At 50.2% G+C, this 19,532-nt stretch overlaps 1 protein-coding gene across 2 annotated transcripts in view; it reads right to left on the reverse strand.

Annotated features, from left to right (window-relative positions):
- The window catches only part of MYO5C (myosin VC), a 96,685-nt gene extending 84,450 nt beyond the window's left edge, over positions 1 to 12,235 (reverse strand). Inside the window, exons 1-2 of one of the 2 annotated variants that reach the window (XM_008268992.5) lie at positions 12,060 to 12,235; positions 633 to 743 (exon numbers count right to left, since the gene is read on the reverse strand). In XM_008268992.5, coding sequence (XP_008267214.4) covers positions 633 to 743; positions 12,060 to 12,086 — 138 coding nt within the window. In that variant the 5' untranslated portion in view covers positions 12,087 to 12,235. The remainder of the gene's footprint in view (positions 1 to 632; positions 744 to 12,059) is intronic. The other variant, XM_089309467.1, reaches the window with a different exon arrangement.
- Between the last annotated feature and the right edge of the window lie 7,297 nt (positions 12,236 to 19,532).

The following is a 19,532-nucleotide window of genomic DNA, read 5'->3' on the forward strand; positions in this document are numbered from 1 at the left end:
AGCCTTCCAAAGCTGCAGAGGGAGGGGTCTGGGCACAGCCTCCATAGGCGCAGGGGGAAGCTCGTGCCTGGCCTGGCCTGGCCCCACCAGCACTGCCAGGCTCCTCCTAAGGCCACACACAGCTGGGCCCTCCTGGAGGTTCCAGCCAACAAGCCTTCCCACATCACTGATGCCGTTCTCGGCCCCCAGTCCTCCCCTCACCCACCTGTCCCTTCCAATTTTCTGTCTCCTTCTTCTTGACACTTTTTCTCCTAAAAGTTTATGCCTTGGGCTCAAACTACTTCTCTCCAACGTTCTCATCTTTGCCCATTCTCTTCGAGACCCACGAAGCCAAAATGGCTCATAGCTTTGCAGCCGTCGCCGAACAATGCTGAACACCTGCAAGTGCAGCACACACCGGCTACTGCAGCTGGGCCCTCATTGCAGAGAGAAGTGTGGCTGGGGCAGGGTAGCTGGGGGGGCAGGGCTGGGGCGGGGCGGGGCGGGGGAATGGCACAAGTGCATCAGCAGGACGCCCCCCCCCCAAGCTAGCCATCTGGATGATGATGCTGGTGTCCCCTTGTGTGCATATCCCCACACACCCCAGCTGCTGCTTCTACAAGGCTGCCAGCGCGAAGAGCGAGGGCCCTCACCGTTCCATCCTCCAGCAGGAGGCGCAGGACTTTGTCACCAGCTCTGTAGTCCTTCGCGATCTCCGCGGACTTCCAAACTTCGTCAGGATCAGGAATCCAAACCCTGTTGTACTGACCGACAGGATAAGACAAGCTTAATTTCTCAACAAGTTCAAGAGGGAAAGCCGGCGCCGTGGCTCAATAGGCTAATCCTCCACCTTGCGGCGCCGGCACACCGGGTTCTAGTCCCGGTTGGGGCGCCGGATTCTGTCCCGGTTGCCCCTCTTCCAGGCCAGCTCTCTGCTATGGCCAGGGAGTGCAGTGGAGGATGGCCCAGGTGCTTGGGCCCTGCACCCCATGGGAGACCAGGAAAAGCACCTGGCTCCTGGCTCCTGCCATCGGATCAGCGCGGTGCGCCGGCTGCAGCGGCGGCCATTGGAGGGTGATCCAACGGCAAAGGAAGACCTTTCTCTCTCTGTCTCTCTCTCTCACTGTCCACTCTGCCTGTCAAAAAAAAAAAAAAAAAAAAAGAGGGAACCACTGGTCTTTAGATGGTTAAACATAGGAAGGCTTCTTTCTGTTCACTAGCTCAGTCCTTGCATAGGAACCCTTTCACCCATTGTTTGCCGACAACGGAGTCTTTAGTGCACCTGCAAGGTACCGGGTGAAGCTGCTTCATTTTGTAGGCAATGGAATCTCCAAAGTCCCCTAAATATGGTCGGAGCTGCACCGATCTGAAGCCAGGAGCCAGGAGATTCCTCTGGGTCTCCCATGCGGGTGCAGAGGCCCAAGGACTTGGGCCCCTTTTCACTGCTTTCCCAGCCCATAGCAGAGAGCTGGATCAGAAGTGGAGCAGCAGGGACTCAAACTGGCACCCCTATGGGATGCTGGCACTGCAGACCAGAGCTTTAACTTGCTGTGCTACAGCACCAGCTCCAATATATTTTCTACAATTTATATATATTACTTTCATCATCAGAATAAATAGTACCCCTTAAAGGCAAATATTAAAATATATGTCTACAAAAATACTTGTACATGAATATTCATACTAACTTCATTCATAATGGTCCAAAATTAGAAACAGATTAGATGTTCACTAATACAAGGATGAATTAAAAAAATAAATGAGGGGTGGGTTATTTGCCTCAACTGTTAAGATGCTTGCCTCTCTCTCTCTGCCTCTGTCTCTCTGTAACTCTGCATTTTAAATAAATAAATAAATCTTTAAAGGGTGGGGGGAGTGGTGCCATGGCATAGCTGGTAAAGCCGCCAACTGCAGTGCTGGCATCCCATATGGGCGCCGGTTCAAGACCCAGCTGCTCCACTTCTGACCCAGCTCTCTGCTATAGCCTGGGAAAGCAGTGGAAGATGGCCCAAGTCCTTGAGAGCCTTCATCCACGTGAGAGGCCGGAAGAAACTCCTGGCTGCTGGATTCGGATCAGCGCAGCTCCGGCCATTGCAGACAACTGGGGAGTGAACTAGCAGATGGAAGATCTCTCTCTCTCTCTCTCTGCCTCTCTGTAACTTTGCATCTCAAATAAATAAATAAATCTTGGCCCAAGTCCTTGGGCCTTGCACCCACATGGGAGACCAGGAGAAGCACCTGGCTCCTGGCTTCAGATCAGCACGGTGCGCTGGCCGCAGCGGCCATTGTGGGGTGAACCAACGGAAAAGGAAGGCCTTTCTCTCTGTCTCTCTAACTCTGTCTGTGAAAAAAAAAATAATAAATAAATCTTTTTTTTAAAAAAAGACAGTTGCATCTCAAACTGGAGCACCTGGGTTCAAGTTCCTGCTCTGCTTCTGATCCAGCTTCCTGCTTAAATGGACCATGGGAGGAAGCAGGTGATGGCTCAAGTGCTTGGCTCTGTGCTACCCATCTGGGAGACCTAGATTGAGTTTTGGGCTCCCAGCTTTGTCCTGGCCCAGTCCTGGCTGTTGCAGGCATTTGGAGAAATAACAGATGGGGAAGATCTCTCTCAATCTCTCTTCCCTCCCCGCCTTTCAAATACATAAATGTTAATAAATTTCACAAATAAAACTGTGGTGTGCCCATACAATGGAATGTCACTAGCCAATATAAAGGAGTGGACTACTGATACTAGCAGGAACATGGCTGAAGTTGCAAAGAAAGCGTTCTGAGTCGAAGAAGCCTCACCCAAGGGAGCACATACTGCCTGGGTCGCTCTGCACGGAGTGCTGGGACAGGTGAAACCAACGTAAGGTGGGAGAAAATTCAGAACAGTGCTTGCCTCTTGGGGCAGGTAGGGCCCCGGGAAAGCCTCGGAGGGATGGTCCAGGGGCGATGGTCACATTCTCTATCTTGATAGGATTCAGGTTGCACTGTGCTAAACACTTTTCCAATCTCAGACAATGTAGACTTGAGACTCATCCATTCCATTGTCTATAAACTTTACATCAAGAGCTAAACAAATACAGAAGTTTAGTGAAAAACATATACTGAAATATCTAGGAGGTGTCCTGATGACTACAATTTAAAAATGCTCCAAATATAAGATGGATTGAAAGCTGGAAAGAATACAGTGATGAACAAACAGGTGATCCCACGAATGCGGTAGATGGCCGTGCTAGACTCGAGGTACAGGACAACACTCACTGTCCAGCTTGAAAGGTGCTTCAAGTTTTCATATGAAGTTGTTGGAGGAAATAAAGAACGAGAATAAAACAAAGTTGAAGACACTGGCACATGACTAGGACAGTGCTGGAGGAGGGATATATCTATTGATGAACACAAATTGCCTTGACTAACCAGGAAATAAAGGCCGTTGGGTGGATACCAGTCATGACCAGCACAACTTATTTATTTTCATCCTCAGTGGCAAGGAAAGAGAAGGAGCTTGCTGAAATGTGATATAGGATGGGTGACTTAGAGGGAGAGGGAGAGGGAGAGAGAGAGGGAGATAGGGAGAGGGAGATAGGGAGAGGGAGATGGGGAGAGGGGGAGAGGGGGAGAGGGAGATGGGAAGAGGGAGATGGGGAAGACGGAGATGGGGAGAGGGAAAGGGAGAGGGAGAGGGAGATGAGGAGAGGGAGAGGGAGATGGGGAGAGGGAGATGGGGAGAGGGAGATGGGGGGAGGGAGAGGGAGATGGGGAGAGAGAGATGGGGAGAGGGAGAGGGAATATGACCTGGCAGGTGTTGACAAATCCTCCCATCAGATAGGTGGACAGAGTCACACAAACACACAGACACACCTCTCAGACACACCCACACCCACACCCACACACCCACACACATCCTTGTTGCCCAGGGCTACACATTTCCTACCCTGAGTCTGCCATGGAAAATGCACAGCTCAGATTGTGACGAAATGGAGTGCCCCAAATTACCAAGAACTGCCCACTGTAGACTCTCAGAGCTAAGCAGGTCCTCAGAGATGACCTACTCCAGGTTGCTGGCCGTCCCTCTGCAAAGCTGCAGAAAGCTTACTTCAAATGCAACCGGGGTGGCCCGCTGGGTGAAGCAGGCCAGAGATGTTCTGCTGGGGACCGGAGTGGAACTGCCTGAGGTCCCCCTACAGAAGCCTGGGGTTCTGAGATTTGGGCTGGCCGCATGGCGTAGCGGGTAAAGCCTTCGCCTGTGATGCTGCATCCCAGATGGGCGCTGGTTCATGTCCCAGCTGCTCCTCTTCCGATCCAGTTCCCTGCTGATGCCCTGTGAAAAGCATCAGAAGATGGCCCAGGTGCTTGGGCCTCTGCCACCCACGTGGGAGATCCAGAAGAAGCTCCTGGCTCCTGCCTGGCCCAGTGCTGACCATTGTGGCCATCTGGGGAGTGAACCAGCAATGAAAGATCTCTCTCTGTAACTCTTTCAAAATAAATAAATAAGTCTTTAAAAAAAAAAGTAAAAAGTATCAAACCAACAAATCCTTTTGTTTCACTGGTACCCCAACATAGGCTTAGGGAGGGCAATTACTGGGCAAACCCCACACAGAGAGGTTCTCAAAGGCCCAGCCCGCAGCAGAGCCAGGGCCTAGCTTGACCTTGTCAGTCAGACCAAGTCTGGCCCTGAATGCAATCCTGAACTTGAAACTGACAGTCGCCATGCTGTCCCTTCCACTGCTCTACCTTCGATGCAGCTCAAACCAAACGCACTAAACGGCAGGTAGTGTCGGTGCACGGGGCTGCCCTGCCGTCCGCCAATCTGCCAGGGTGAGGGGGAGTGCCGCCCCTGGGCTCTGGGCGGCCCACACCCCGCAGGCGGCCCAGCCTGCTGGGTAAACAGCACCAAGGTTTACTCAGCTCCGCGAAGCTCCGCCCAGGCGGTGCCCGCCCCTCGCTTGGCTCACATTCCTCTACCCACAAGGCAGCACTTGGCAGCCAGAGAAGGAAGGGCTGACCTGGTGGCCTGTAGACGGCTGACACCGTGCCCAGTGCTCTCCTGTGACCGCCCTGCGCGTGCGTGCGCGCGCGTCCTGCCCGGGAGGCCTGGCCTGGGCTGCCACAGCGCTGAAGGAGCAGACAGGGCCACCTCCCAGGCCTTTTCCTGGGAGCCTGAGGCCAAGGTCAGAACCGCGGAGCCATGCGCAGGGGGGGAGAACAACACCCTCTCGCGTTGCCTGCCGCGGAGATGGCCTGAGGACTTGTGTGGCATATAGCACAGTAGGCGGTGCCCTCCTAGAGCCTGGGGTGCCCACGCTTGAGATCACATCACTCTTCCTCCTCCTCTCCACTCTGCTTGCAGACCCCTTCCCTGGCCTCCCTACCTCCTCCCCTCCCAGAGGTTCCCTTGCCGGCCTCTCCTGGTACCAGGCTGTTTCTGGAGAGCTCCATCTCCCACAGCTAACACAACGGCGCTGGCATCTGTACCCCTTTGGGATGTGGATCCCACGCCTCCCATTGCCTCCCAGGTATCAGCCCCTAAATGGCCTGGGGTCCTCACAGATGCCAGCTCCAAGTAATGATGACGTCTTCCCCAGGCCTTAGCCCGCTGCCCCTCATTTTAGAAAGCTGGGACAATGTTAAGCACCCTGCCCACTTCCCCACACAACCGTGTAGTGCTCCCCTGGGGCTGGGGAGCTTACCTTCTAAACAGCTCTCCCTGCCATGGCCCCAGCCAGCCTTGCACCTCACCCACCAGCCTGAGCAATAGGCTTCCTCGAACTACCTCATCACAGCTGATCGGAATTCCCATGGGGGGAGGAACCAAGAAGCAAGCCTAGGAAGTCACCCCCGGGGGTTCACGTGAGCAGCCAGGCCTGGGGAGCCACCCTGGTAGCACTCTTCCTCGGTAGGACTCACCTTCTTTCCTGCCCACTCTTGTGCCTGTGGTCTCCCCTAACTACTACCAGTTTCCAGAACCTGCCAAGCTTTTCCTTGGCTCTCTACCAAGGCACTTCTGTTCCTTTTACTGCGGCCCCGCCCATCGCCTCCGAATCCGTGAGCAAACAGCTCTGGGCAGTCCAGAGTCAGTGCCACTCCAAGCTGCGTCTCTGCCCTGCCGCCTGCAGCCCAGGTGGCGCTGGAGGCCCCCTCTTTACAGGTCTCAGAGCCCCTGCCACAGGTGTCCAGGTCACCTCCCCCTCACCCCCACACTTGAGCTTCCAGAGACGCACCTTTGTGGTCTGGAACCCCGTATAATGACTTTCCATAGCTAGCACTCTATAAACTCTGGTGAACAAAAATTCAAGGTCCCAGGTGTTCAGTTGAACTTGGTAATGACTAAATTTGGTATTTTGTCTTTTTGTACTGTTTTACTCTTCTGAGCTACTTATACATGATACACTGGACAAATCTCACTTCCCAGAGTTGTTAATGATATACAGAAGTCTAGGGGCCAGCGCTGTGGTGCAGCAGGTAAAGCTGCCACCTGCAGTGCTGGTATCCCATGTGGGCGCTGGTTCGAGTCCTTCCCATCCAGCTCTCTGCTACCACCTGGGAAAGCAGTAGAAGATGGCCCAAGTCCTTGGGCCCCTGCACCTGCATGGGAGACCCAGAAGACGCTCCTGGCTCCTGGCTTCAGATCCACTCAGCTCCAGCGGTTGCGGCTGTTAGGCGAGTGTACCAGTGGGTGGAAGACTTCTCTCTCTCTGCCTCTGCCTCTCTGTAACTCTGCCTTTCAAATAAAATAAATAAATCATTTAAAAAAAGTCTAAAGCTGTGCAGAATAGCCAAATGGGGGCCAGTGCTATGGCCCAGTGGGTTAAGCCGCCGCATCTTGGTGGCTCCACTACTGATCCAGCTTCCTGCTAATGCTCCTGGGAAAGCATCGCAGGATGCCCCAAGTGCTTGGGCCCCTGCATCCATGTGGGAGACCCAGATGATGCTCTGGTTCCTGGCTGTTGAGGCTACCTGGGAGTGAACCAGCAGATGGAAGCTCTCTCTCTCTATGTCTCTCCCTCTCTGTAAATCTGCCTTTCAAATAAATAAATCTTAACAAAACAAAGAAATAAAAAAAAGGAGAGCCAAATGGAAAAAAAAAAATCAGTCCACTGAACCTTGACCTTATTTTAGACAGGGACCCTGGGCTGCAGTCAAGTCACTTCTCACCTCGCACGTCTGAGCTTCCGCAGAACTTCTCTAAGGGCATTAGTGAGTTCCTCATACAAAGCCAGAGAATCGGACAGCTGAATGATATAATTAGCAACCAGTGGCTAACAGTTACAATCTGAGTCCTGAGCAGTGCGCAAGGTCTCTAGAAGCCAGAGTTCGATTCTGCACCACCCCAATTCTTGGCTTTCACCTCTATCTTTGATGAAAAGCAGAACAGAACACGTATCTATAAAATGAGGAAAGAATTAATGAGCAGAAGATGGCCAATCAGAAAGGCTTTGGAAAGCTGCAGAAACCGTGGGCACTGAATGATAAGATGGGGAACTTCATAGAGATAAATGTAGTCCAGTATTTAGGAATCAAAAATCAACCACATTGTAACAGCATCACTATAAAAAGCCGCCACACATAGTAGCTTCCAGGGCCAGAGCAGGTACCAGCACTGCTCAAAACACACCAAACACTAACCCAGTACTGGGGGGCAGTGAGGGACATGCAGGTCCACAGGTCTCATGGCTGGGCAGACCAGATCTAGACGACAGTGCTACTAAGATAGGCACCAGGATATAGCACTTCATCCAGAAAGACCCAGGGCTGGAAGGATGCTGTTGGAGACAAAGTTGGGCAGCCCAACCTGCCCCTCATTCTCAGCAGGTCCAGCCCTCCTGGCTTCCTTCCTCCTTCTAAACATCTCCACGCCTCCTAGCCCTGCCTCCGTAGCCTCAGTCCCCGACTCCACTGAGGTTAACCCACGCTAGGTGCTTTTCTGACACGCTGGTTCACTCCCATCGGCCCTTTAGCTCATGACCATGTCCAGTCTCCCCTTTCCCCTCGCGCTCCACTGAGGCATGAAGGGCCTCTGAGTGGCTCAATCCAGTGTCCCTTCCTCTGCCTTCACTCCCTGGCCTCTCTCAGCCTGCAGGACAACTGAGTGTCCAGTCTTTACTGATGCATGGCCTCTCTCAGCCGGCAGCACAGCTGGGTGTGCAGTCTTTACTGATGGATGCAGTCTTTCCCCCTTTGCGTGCACACTGTTCCAGGCTTGGGATCACATAGCACATGCAACTCCTGTGCCCCATTGTCCAGCCTAATATAAGCTTTTCTCCATGTTGTCATCAACTCTTCAAAAACACCACGTTCAATAGCTTCAGGCCGTTCGGTCATGTGGGTCTTCTATAATTTGCTCTACCACTCTTGCTGCTGGTTCCATTTTAGTTACCATAGAGAACAGTGGGATACATCAGCAGGTGTCAGGGGAGGTAGCTAGGCAGTGGAGGACACCCCAGGAGTCTGTGTGAGGGGTCAAGGTCAGACCCCTGGAGAGGAGGAAGATCATCAAGGTGGTGAAACCAAGTTGGTGGTAGTGGGAGGTTATTAACAACACAGTCCTGGAGCCAACACTTCTAGGTGACCTTAGGCAACATGCTAGACCTGTGTGGTAACAGCATCTCCCATGGAGCCCTGTATTTGGATTAAAGGAGAGAAGGCACATAAAGTTCTGAGGCTGGCATCTGGTGCTTCAGTGTTACCCAGAGACCACAAGATAAAAATCATCACCAGGACACTCCTTTTCTACCGCACTCACACTCGCATCAGTCCTGGCTGGTATGGAGCCCGCAGTGGTCCTGTTCTTTGCAAGGTCTCGGTCAGTGGGGAGCACGGGGAGTTAATGAGCCACTGCAGACAGGAAGCACGGCATGCCAGGGCGTGGTGTGTGCACCGGGGGACTGCACTGGCCTGGGCTGAGCAGTGAGTGACAGGGCCAGAGCTGCTGAGGAGGGAGACAGAACGGCCAGGCCGGTTCTGCTCGGAGAGCTTTCTCCCGGTAGAAGTGCTGCTCTGGACACTGGGGCAGTGTTGCCAGGTAACTGGGGCAACAGCTGGGTCACTTGCCCCTTAGACCAGCAGCTACTGCCCCCTGCAGCCCCGCTCCCCTCAGGCGGCTGGCTCTCCTCTCTCTCTCCCCCGGCCCCCTGCCTCCTCTCATTCCCTGACCACACAGGTCCCCCGTGTCTTGTCCTTGGCCTTGCTAACTCCTCTCATCCTTGGCGAGGCTCTCAGTGCCTTGGCTTCAATGGCCACTGCTGGCCCAAGACTCCTATCCCTGACCCCGCCCATCCTCTGTAGCACCCGCCATCTGCCACCTCTTACCCCCTCCCAGAGCACCTCACCGGGGAGCCCCCTCTCCACTTCAACCACCCTGCAGGCACAAAACTTGCTTCCTGACTTCCTAAGAAAGATTCCTCTTCCTGAGTCTCCCCCTTGGCCGCCAGTCAGACCTAACCGGCACGTCACCCCCGCCAGTCCTCTCTTGCACCTCGCCCCTGAGTCCAGCTGCCCATTCTTCCCTGCCCCCACCCTCACGTCCAGCAGTGCAGCTCCAGTTGTCTCCGGACACTTGGGAAGACCGAGAAGGCAGGGGCCTGGCCCCAGCCTGTGTTCCCCGCGGTCCTGAGGGCACCGCTGGCCTCCCCCACTTCCCCAGCGCTGAGCCAGCTCCTGCTGCCCTGCTCTGCTCTGGCTGCTCAGCTCCACCACCTGCCAGGTGTCCCCGACCCCCTTGGCCTCAGCAGATGGAAGTTCCGGACACTTCTCACTCATCAGACACCTCAAGAGGCAAGACTGTCACTTCAGGAACCTTGGGGCGGGTATTGTGGCTTGGCAGTTGAAAGCCACATCTCTTACTGGAGTGGCTGGTTTGAGTCCACTTCTGATCCAGCATCCTGCTGCTGTGCATCCCAGGAGGCAGTACGTGCTGGGTCAATGACCTGAGGCCCTGCCACCCCAAGCGGGAGACCCAGATTGCACCTGACTCAGCCCAGGCTGCTGGCAGGCACTTGGGAAGTGAACTAGCGGACAGACGATCTCTCTCTCTCTCCCTCTCTCTCTCCCTCTCCTCCTCCCCTCTCCCTCTCTCTCCCTTTCACATAAAGGCAAACAAATTCATTAAATTTTTAAAATCGGAATTTCTAACCTCCCCCAGAGCTTCCCCATTCAGTAAGTGCTACACGTTTTATGGAGGGTAACACGCCTGTCTTCAAAGGCTGCTGCGGGAACAGAGCGTAGGCAGGGGCCAGGCAGGTAACAGCCGTGCGGAGGGGGTGCGTACAGCTGGCACGCAGGAGCGGACTCCGTGTGGGGATCCCAGAATGCACGCGCCCCCTCTGCCACTGCCTCATTCCCATGCTGCAGGGTCAGTGTTTGCCTCTGGGTGAGAAATGGGCTTCAGGCTGTTCTAAAACATCCTGTGGCTATGACTGTCAGGGAACCAGAGCACCCCAGGGCGTTAAACGTCCCCAAGGGTCCCCATTCACACACTCTGACCCAGGCAATCAGCTATACTGGGAGCTGGGGGGCGCGTGGTAGCAGGGAAGTGGGTTCGGACCTTGCATGAGTTACAGAAATAAAGAGCAAGAGCTCTTGAACACACAGGCAGGCAGCTTCACGGGTTGGGGAGCTTCCCACCTCTATGACCGACAAATGGGGGAGTGGTAGCCTAGGGACAGGAGTGTCCCCTGGAGCCAAGACTGGTAGGGACAGCCACCAAGTCTCCGGTCTCTGGGAGTCTCAGTCCGCCCAAATCGGCCTCTGGAAAACTCCTCCATATTAGTGTTTCTACACCTGCTGGGCATCCATCAGCCCTTGAGGTTTGAGGCACTTGATGACAGGGACGCTCACACCTTCGTATTTTGGCCTCAGAAAAAACCTTTTACATAAAATAGGTTAATCGCCAATTTTCCCTGTCTTCCCAAGTTTCTGCAGTGTGGTTTTACTCAAGAAGTTTCTCAAGCTCTAGTAGGCAGAAGACTTCAAGAAAGCACTGTTGGCGAGCCGATGGGGATATCAGATACCACACTGTCGCTGGGAAAAATTTTCTCGAACAGGACTGGGGTAACCCAAACACTGCCCACTCCGAACTTGAGTTGATGGCGAGGCCTGGAGAGGAAAGTGCTGTTGCCAGGTAAGCAGAGTAGAGGAGGAAACCTAATCCCCTACAGCCATCTTGTTCACCTGCAGCTTAGGTGCCTTGTAGAGTTGGAAGCCCCGCAGGTGGCAGGGAAAAGCTCTGATTCTCTTCTCCACGACCTGAGTGCCAGGAACGCTATGTTCTCCAGCTGGGGCGGAGGGGGTGCTTCATGGCTGTCGGAATGAATTTTTTTTTTCCCGCGAAAACACTGACGCTTTCACCCTAGCTGCTCACAAAATCCCCCAAGCCCACCGCTGGGGCTTCTGGGCGCAGTGTGGACACACTGCCCTTCCCAGGTAAGGGGAGATGACGTTGCTGAGGGCTTCTCGGAGCCCGGGTGTGTGGAAGGTGCTTTGGAAACTGTTAAACACCGTGGACACGTCAAGTGAGGAGCCAGGGGGAGGTGGCTGACATCAGGACCCCCGGGCCGCTCCCCTCCGTGAGCGTGCGGCCCTGGCAGCGACAGCGACCACCATCAGGACCAGAGGAGTGCACCTGCAGGCACTGCGAAGCCCCAGGTCTCCACACCGCGCCCTGACTATGCGGCCACAGCTGTTCAAGCGGCTCCCAGGATATCGGAAGGATCACAGATGCTGGTGTTCGCCCGCGGCTGGGCGGCCCACGTCCGCGTGGGCAGCTCTGATTGGTGGCGGGAAGGGGGTGAGGAAAGGGTCGAGGTGCCGCGGTCGCAGGAGGTGCGGAGGCAGGCGCGACCCCCGGTGCCCAGAGGCTTCCCTGGGGCTTCGCTGCTCTGAGGGGTGCCTTCCACGCGGGCAGAGGCCGGATCACGCCTCAGCCTTCAGGGGGCGATGATGGCCCGTGCCCCCAGACTCCGCGGCCCCTCCGCGCCCCACTGTGCGAGCCCGGCCGCCCTTCCCACGCCAGGTGTACAGGTGTGGCCCGGGCGCCAGGGACAGTCAGCGTCAGCGCCGGGCCGGCTTCCAGCCGCGTGCCCTCCCGACCCTCCTACCTGCGTGTACAGCTCGGCCACCGCCATGGGCCCGGGACGCGGCGGAGCCCCACGGCCGCGAGGGGGCGAGGCTCGGGGGCTGCGCCTGCGGCTTTGCAGGACGCGGTTGGCTCGGGCCCCGCAATCAGCGCCAGGCCTTCTTGCCCAGGAGTTTGCGGCGTCCCAGGGCTCGCTGGCCCGAGGGCTGCGGCGAGGGGAGGGGACAAGCCGCGGGATTGGTCCTGCCCAGCCTTGCGCGGCCACTCCGCGCTGCCGTTGGCCGGGGCGGGGGCTGCGGCGCGCAAAGCGGGTCCACCTGGCGGGGCAAGGCTGGCGCCCTCGGGACGCTGGCTCCCCGGCAGGTAACAGGTGTGTATCCGGAGGCGTTCCCGGCCGGAGCGGGGTGGGGGTTGAGCTGTCTTGGGTCGCAGCCTGCTTCCTGCCGGGAGCGGAGAGAACCGACAACTATTAGAACTTTTACGAGTTCTGCAAGGTGGCTGTTTTCAAAATCAAATCGAAAAGTGAGCAATGGTTCTTTTATGTCAGCGTTTTCTAGGTCAAAAATAGGAGAAAAACTTACAATATCAATGAAAATATTAAAGGTCGAGAGATACCAACCAAACACAGTTGCCTTCTGTGGGGACAATGTTTACATTTCTGTTGCAGGACTTGAAAGAGGGCTGAATAAATGGCGAGATGTGTCATTTTTATGGCTGGGGATAGTCAATATTGTAAAGGTGCCAGTTCTACCCAAATTAATACAGAAGCCTAACACACGGGACTCGAAAGCCTAGCAGAACTTGTGGGTAGTAATTTTATATGTTACATGGATTTGCAGTTTGGGTATTAGCAAGCCATTCTCAAAGAAGAGAGATTTGCTCTAGCATAGACTAAGGGCTATGCTAAAGCTGCAGTCATTCAAACAGTCTGATAAGCACATGAGATCAGACAAAGGAATAATGGGGCCGTCGCTGTGGTGTAGCAGAAATAAAAATGAAAAAAGAATAACCCACCCCAGTGGAATCCACAAGGCCCCACCTCCTAAGGCAGCCCTGCTCACTCGACTCGGAGAGAAAAGATTGCTTCACAGTTGAGCTCATTATATGAAAATAAATAAATAAGAGCATTGCATGGCAAACATTGCATCCGGGGGGAAAAATAAAAACAAAACACCAGATGGGCCCATGAGGAAAACTTAAAGTAAAACCAGGAACATATTAGGAAAAAATGAGGGAAGCTATCTTTAACAGGTTGAATGACTGTGATTCCTATGTTTGAAAAACTAGGGTAAATCAGTTAAAGAGAAGGTAAAAAGTTCAGCTGTAAAACTGAGAACAGAAATCCTGGTTCTTCCCCCATGGGGAATCTCGGGACAGGTTAGCCTCCAGAGAGATTTCCACTTAGGAACAAGCAGAGAATTATACATGGAAACACAATGAGGCAGGACGTCATACCCATCGGATTGGCAAAACTATTGAGATTGTGTGGTATCCAATGCTGCCTAGGATGTGAGAAAAGCACACAGCTCACACAGCTGGTGGGAATTATAGGATACTGTCATTGGAGAGAGTGATTTGGGAATATTTAGTGAAAAAGGACAGAAAACTTCTCATGGAGTCACTCAGAGACACAGCTAAGGCGGTGTTTCCACAACATGGTTACTCATCAAGGAGACAGAAGCACTTACATATCCATGATCAGGGGAACAACTGCATAAACCAGCAGGTGCATGCAGTGTGAAACTCCACCGCTGCTTGTAGGCACGGTCTGCTTCTTCAACTAATAGACATAAAAAGCAGTGTTGAATAAATGTCTAGCAGGAGTGTTTATATGTATTTAAAAACTCACACAACTGCAGTAGGAGATACTGTTCATGGATACAGGTGCATATAAATAAAGGTGTGAATGATTACAAAGTCATTCATGAAATATGTAGGAGTAGTTATCTATGGGGTGGAGGGAAATGGAATTGGAGATAAAAAAAAAAAAAGAAAACTGTACATAACAGCATGGCGTGGATCAAATAGTGATGGGTATCCCAGATGTAGGGGCTGATCTGATGTGGTACACCAGTTGTCCAAGTAATTGCATAAAGAAAAAGAAAAAGCCATAGGCGGATGGCACTGTTGCTTGGATGCTCAGCGTTAAGAAGGAATCTCTGCTGTGTAAAAAAATTATTTTGAGAGAGAGAGAGAGAGAGAGAAATTTCATCTGGTAGTCTATTCTCCAAATGCTGGCTAAGCCAGGCCAAAGGCAACAATCAGAAATTCAATCCAGGTCTCCTCTATGGGTTGCAGGGACTCGAGTACTTGAACCTTTCTTTACCTGGTGCCTCCTAAAGTGTGCATTAGCAGGAAGCTGAAAAATTGGGAGCGGAGCCAGCCACAACCCAGGCACTCCAATATGGGATGTGGGGTCCCAACTGGCATTTTAACCTGCAGGCCAAGTGCCCACTCCTAGCTGATTTTTTTTTTTACCTTGCATAAATTTTTTTAATCAAAGAACAACTTTAGATATAGAAAAGCATAGAAATAATAAGTATACAGGTCAATGTATTTTCATTCATAAAACATGTCAGCATATCCCAGTGAAACAACAGATCCCAACATAGAAGATTACCAACATCCCCAAATTTGCCTATGTCTTCAAGTCACTGCCCCTCAGAGATAACCCTGTTTTGACTTCTTTCACCACAGATTAATGTTACCTGCTCTGGATGCTTTAAATAAATGAATTCATGTTTGTAACCCCATCACATTTGACTTTTTATTATTTTTATTTGTAAGGCAGAGAAAGGGAGAGGAGGAGCTAGAGAGAGAAGGAGAGGGAGAGGGAGAGGAATACACAGACAGAGAGGGGGAGGAGAAAGTGCTCGCGTCTATTAGTTCACTCCCTAAATGATCACAACAGCCAGGTCTGGGCTGGGGCGGAAGCCAGGAGCCAGGAATGCAATCCACATCTCCCATGTAGGGGTCCCGAACTCAGCCCCTGAGCCGTCATCTGCTGCCTATAAGGGTCTGCATTGGCAAGGAGCTGGAGTCAAGAGCCAGAGCCAGGAACCAAACCCAGATACTCTGACTTGCGATGTAGGTGACCCAACTGCTAGCCTAAATGCCCACCTGTGCACCTGATTCTTTTAACACTCTCTATTCTGTTGTTGCGTGCAGCTGTAGTTTGACATCTTTATATAGTATTCCATGTTCTTCAGTTAACTCATTCTCCTATTAACAGATACTTGCTTTGTTTCAGTTTGAAGAATGCTGCTCAGAACTTTTTTATCTGAGTCTTTCGATGCAAAACTACGATTGTGCTCTGGATCCATGGGTTCCACAGCCACAGAATTAATCACAGATGGAAAAAAAGTTTTAAAAAAGTTGTGTGTGTATTGAACGAGTACAGACCTTTCTTGTCATTATTCCTTAAACAATGCAGTGTAACAACTATGTACATCGTATTGGGCGTTATACATAACTCAGGGATGATTCAAAGCACACAAGAGATTGTGTGTAGGTTCTATGCAAACACATCATTTCATATGCAGGACCTGAGTATGCATGGATTTTGTATGTGCAGGGGTCCTGAATCTAATCCCTTGCAGACACCAAGGACTAACTCTATGTGTATTTCTGTTGGTTACACACCAGGAGCAGAATTGCAGGATCACTTGCATACAAAGCCCAGCTTCAGTAGATATTGCCAAGTATTTTGTAAAATCAGTGCCCCCATGTGTACAACATGGGAATTCTTGTGGCTTAATATCCCAACCACCACTTGATAGCGGCAGCCGAAAAAATTATAGCCTTTTTGAGAGTGTTGTGGTATCTCACTTTTGTTCCAATTCGCATTTCCAGGATGCCTATGTATTGGCCACTTTGGTGTTCTCTTTTGTGAAATGTCCACTGGAACTGCTATTGAAGCAGATTTCCCATCAGCTGCTGCTGGCTGCCTCTGAATCCAACTCCTGAGCTTGGCAGGGTCCCCCTCCCTTGGCTTTTCCGCCTCATGAAAATAAACAACACTCACCTGTTCTTCACTTCCAAAGTGTGGCTGTCACTCCTCTGCTCTTTCATTTTTCCTTGTGAGTTTATTATAATCTCCTGGAGTTCCAGGAGGAAGAGTAGGTAAATACATATACCATCTTTTAAAAAAATATATTGTATAGCTTGGTCACAAATTCCTTGCAAGCATTTCCCTCCAGTGTGTGGGTAGCCCTTTTGTTCTCTTCATAATGTATTTTACAGTGCAAAAGTTAAAATGTTGGTGAAGTTCCGTTTATCAGTATTTTTTCTTGTGTGACTCATGCTTTTGGTGTTGTACTTAAGAAATTTTTGCCTAGCTTAAGATCAGCAAGAGTCTCTTCTAAAAGTTTTATAGTTCTGGCTCTTACATTTAGGACTGTCATCCATTTGGGATTAATTTTTGCATGTGCTATTAAGGTAATAATCTTTATTAAACTTTTTTTCCTTTTGACAATTTATTTTATTTATTTGAAAGGCAGAATAAGAGAGAAAGAGAAGTCTTATATCTGCTGGTTCACTCCCCAAATGGCAGCAATGGCCAGGGCTGAGATAAGCTGAAGCCAGGAGCCAGGAGTTCCATCCTGGTTTCCTACATGGGTGCAGGGCTCCAAGCACTGGGGCCCTCTTCCACTGCTTTCCCACGCATATTAGCAGGGAGCTGGATCAGAAGTGGAGCAGCCAGGACTTGAACCAGTGCTCCAATGTGGGATACGGGCATCAGAAGTGGAAGCTTAACCCACTGTGCCACAATGCTGGGCCAATTAAACTTTTTCTACATAGGGATATTGAATTATCCCAGCATCATTTATGGAAAAGACTCTTTTCCAACATTGAGTTGTCTTGGCAATCTGGTCAAAACTCAACTGGCCATAATCTCTGGATATCCTATTCTTTTCCACTTATTTATATGCCAATCTCAGTATTAATTCTTGCTTTATTACTGTAGCTTCATAGTAAGTTTTGAAATTAAAAACTGTAATTCTTCTTTCTTTTCCTAAAACATTTTGGCTATTCTGGGTCCTCTGCGTTTTCATATGGTTTCAGCTCATTCATGTCGACCACAGATCCTGCTGGGGTTCTGATAGAGACCGTGTTGAATCTGTGGATCACTTTGAGGAGAAATCTCATTTTAACAGTATCAAATTCTTCTAATTCCTGTATGCTTCTCTGTTTAGATCCTTAATTTCTCTCAGAAATGGTTTGTAATTTTCAATGTTTAAGTCTTACTATTTTTAAATTTTTTCCTAGATATGTTATTCTTTTTGATATTAAGAATTTTTTAAAAAGATTCATTTATTTATTTCCAAAGTAGAGGTAGAGAAAGAGAGTCTTCCACCTGTTGGTTCACTCCCCAAATGGCCACAACAGCCACAGCTGGGCCAGTCTGAAGCCAGGAACTAGGAGTGTTCTGCTTTTGTTTTTCTTCTGTTCAAAATATTTCCTAATTTCCAGTTTGTTGCTTTATGACCCCAAAGCTTGTTCAGATGTGATTTAATCATTCCCAAATATTTGGAGGTTAAAAAATTTCCCTCAGCTTTTTATTTCTAATTTAAATCTCTTCTTCATTGTGGACAGTGAACACACTTTGTCTGATTTTGATGCTTTTAAATGTACTGAGACTTGTTTTATTGTCTTGCATATTATTTATCCTGGAGAATGATTTATGCATGCTTGAAAAAATATGTATTCTGCTGTTGTTCAAAACAGTGTTGCATAAATGTCAGATCAAGTTGGTTGCCAGTAGTTTCAAATCTGTTGTGTTTGATATTGTAACCATTCTACCAGCCTTTTTATGGTTACTGATTTTTAGTTTCCTCTCCTTTCAACCTATAGGTATATTTGAGTCAAAAATGTGTCCTTATAAATTGTATATATTAGGTCTTATTTTTTTTAAATCCAGTTTGACAATTTCTGTCTTTTGATTGGAATGTTTAACCCATTCACATTGAATGCAATCACTGATATGGTTCAATTTATGTCTGTTGTTTTGTTGGATTTTTATATAGCAGATGTATTTCGTGTTCCTCTATTTTTCCTTTATAGTTTTTTTGGGTAAGTTTGTTTTATTTTGTTAATGCATCATTGGCTCCCCACTCCCCAGGAAAAAAAATTTTTTTTAGTGCTTCCTCTCAGCATTAAAATGTGCATCTTAACTTATCAAAGATATTTGAAAGATATTTGATATTAATTTTTATTACTTTCCTGAGGCTGCTTTAACAAAAGATCACAAACTGGATGCCTTAAAACAACAGTTATTCTCCCAGTTCTGAGACTGCTACTATGATTACTGAATGCCAGGTTTTACTGCATCTCTCTCTAAATCACACAAGCCCTTTAAGCAGCAAAGCTATTGTTTTTCATAGCTTGAGCTACCCTGGCAATGCTGAGCTGGAAAAGTGGAAGATACAGGGGGCAGCCTTATGCAAGAATGCTAGACTTTGACTAATCTTATCCAGAGTCCAATGGTTTTAAATAAATAACAAACCAATTTGCTGTATGCTGTTGGTCAATTTGCAGAATCCTAAAATTGTCTTGACAACTTTGTGCAGTGTTGCCCTTGATTTTTAAAAAAACATTAATTTGAAAGAGAGAAAGACACACAGAATTCCCATCTGCTGGTCCACTCCCAGGTGCCTGCAATGGCCAGTGCTGGGCACAGGGCTAAAGCCAGCAACCAAGAACACGATCCAGGTTTCCCACAGGAGTACCAGGAACTCAATATTTGAGCCATCACTGCTGACTCCCAAGGTTTGCATTAGCAGGAAGCTGGAGCCAGGAGCTGAAGTCAGGCATAGAACCCAGGTATTCCAGTATGGTATCCAGGCTTCTTAAACACTAGGCAAACCACCCACACATACTTGCTTTTTTAAAAAGAGAATTTCTCGAACTCCTCAGTCTGCCATTCTGGATGCGAAAATCTATTTAAAAATCTTTATTGAGTTACAATTCTCATGCTGCTTACAAACCACCCATGTAAAATACCCAATTGGAATTATAAAACAGGAGATCTGGGGTGGGCATTTGGTGCAGATTAAGCAACCACTGGGATGCTCACTTGCCTTATCTGTGCCTGGTTTATGTTCAGGCTACTCTGCTTATGATCCAGCTTCCTGCTACTGCAACCTTGGAGGAAGCATATGATGGCTTAACTGCTTGGGCCTCTGCCACTCATAGAAGAGAATGAATAGGTTTCAGGCTCCTAGCTTTGGCCTGGCCTAGCTTCAGGCTGTTACAGGTATGTGAGAAGAGAATGAGTGAATGAAGATTGATTTCTCTCTGCCTTTCAAGCAGATGAAAATAAAATTTTTAAAAACCCACCTGGGGGCCGGCACCGAGGCTCAATAGGCTAATCCTCCACCTAGCGGTGCCAGCACACTGGGTTCTAGTCCCGGTCGGGGCGCCGGATTCCTTTCTGGTTGCCCCTCTTCCAGGCCAGCTCTCAGCTGTGGCCCGGGAAGGCAGTGGAGGATGGCCC

This window comes from Oryctolagus cuniculus, chromosome 12 (assembly GCF_051225735.1).
Source record: "Oryctolagus cuniculus isolate XC-2025 breed Fujian yellow rabbit chromosome 12, ASM5122573v1, whole genome shotgun sequence".
Classification (NCBI taxonomy): domain Eukaryota; kingdom Metazoa; phylum Chordata; class Mammalia; order Lagomorpha; family Leporidae; genus Oryctolagus; species Oryctolagus cuniculus.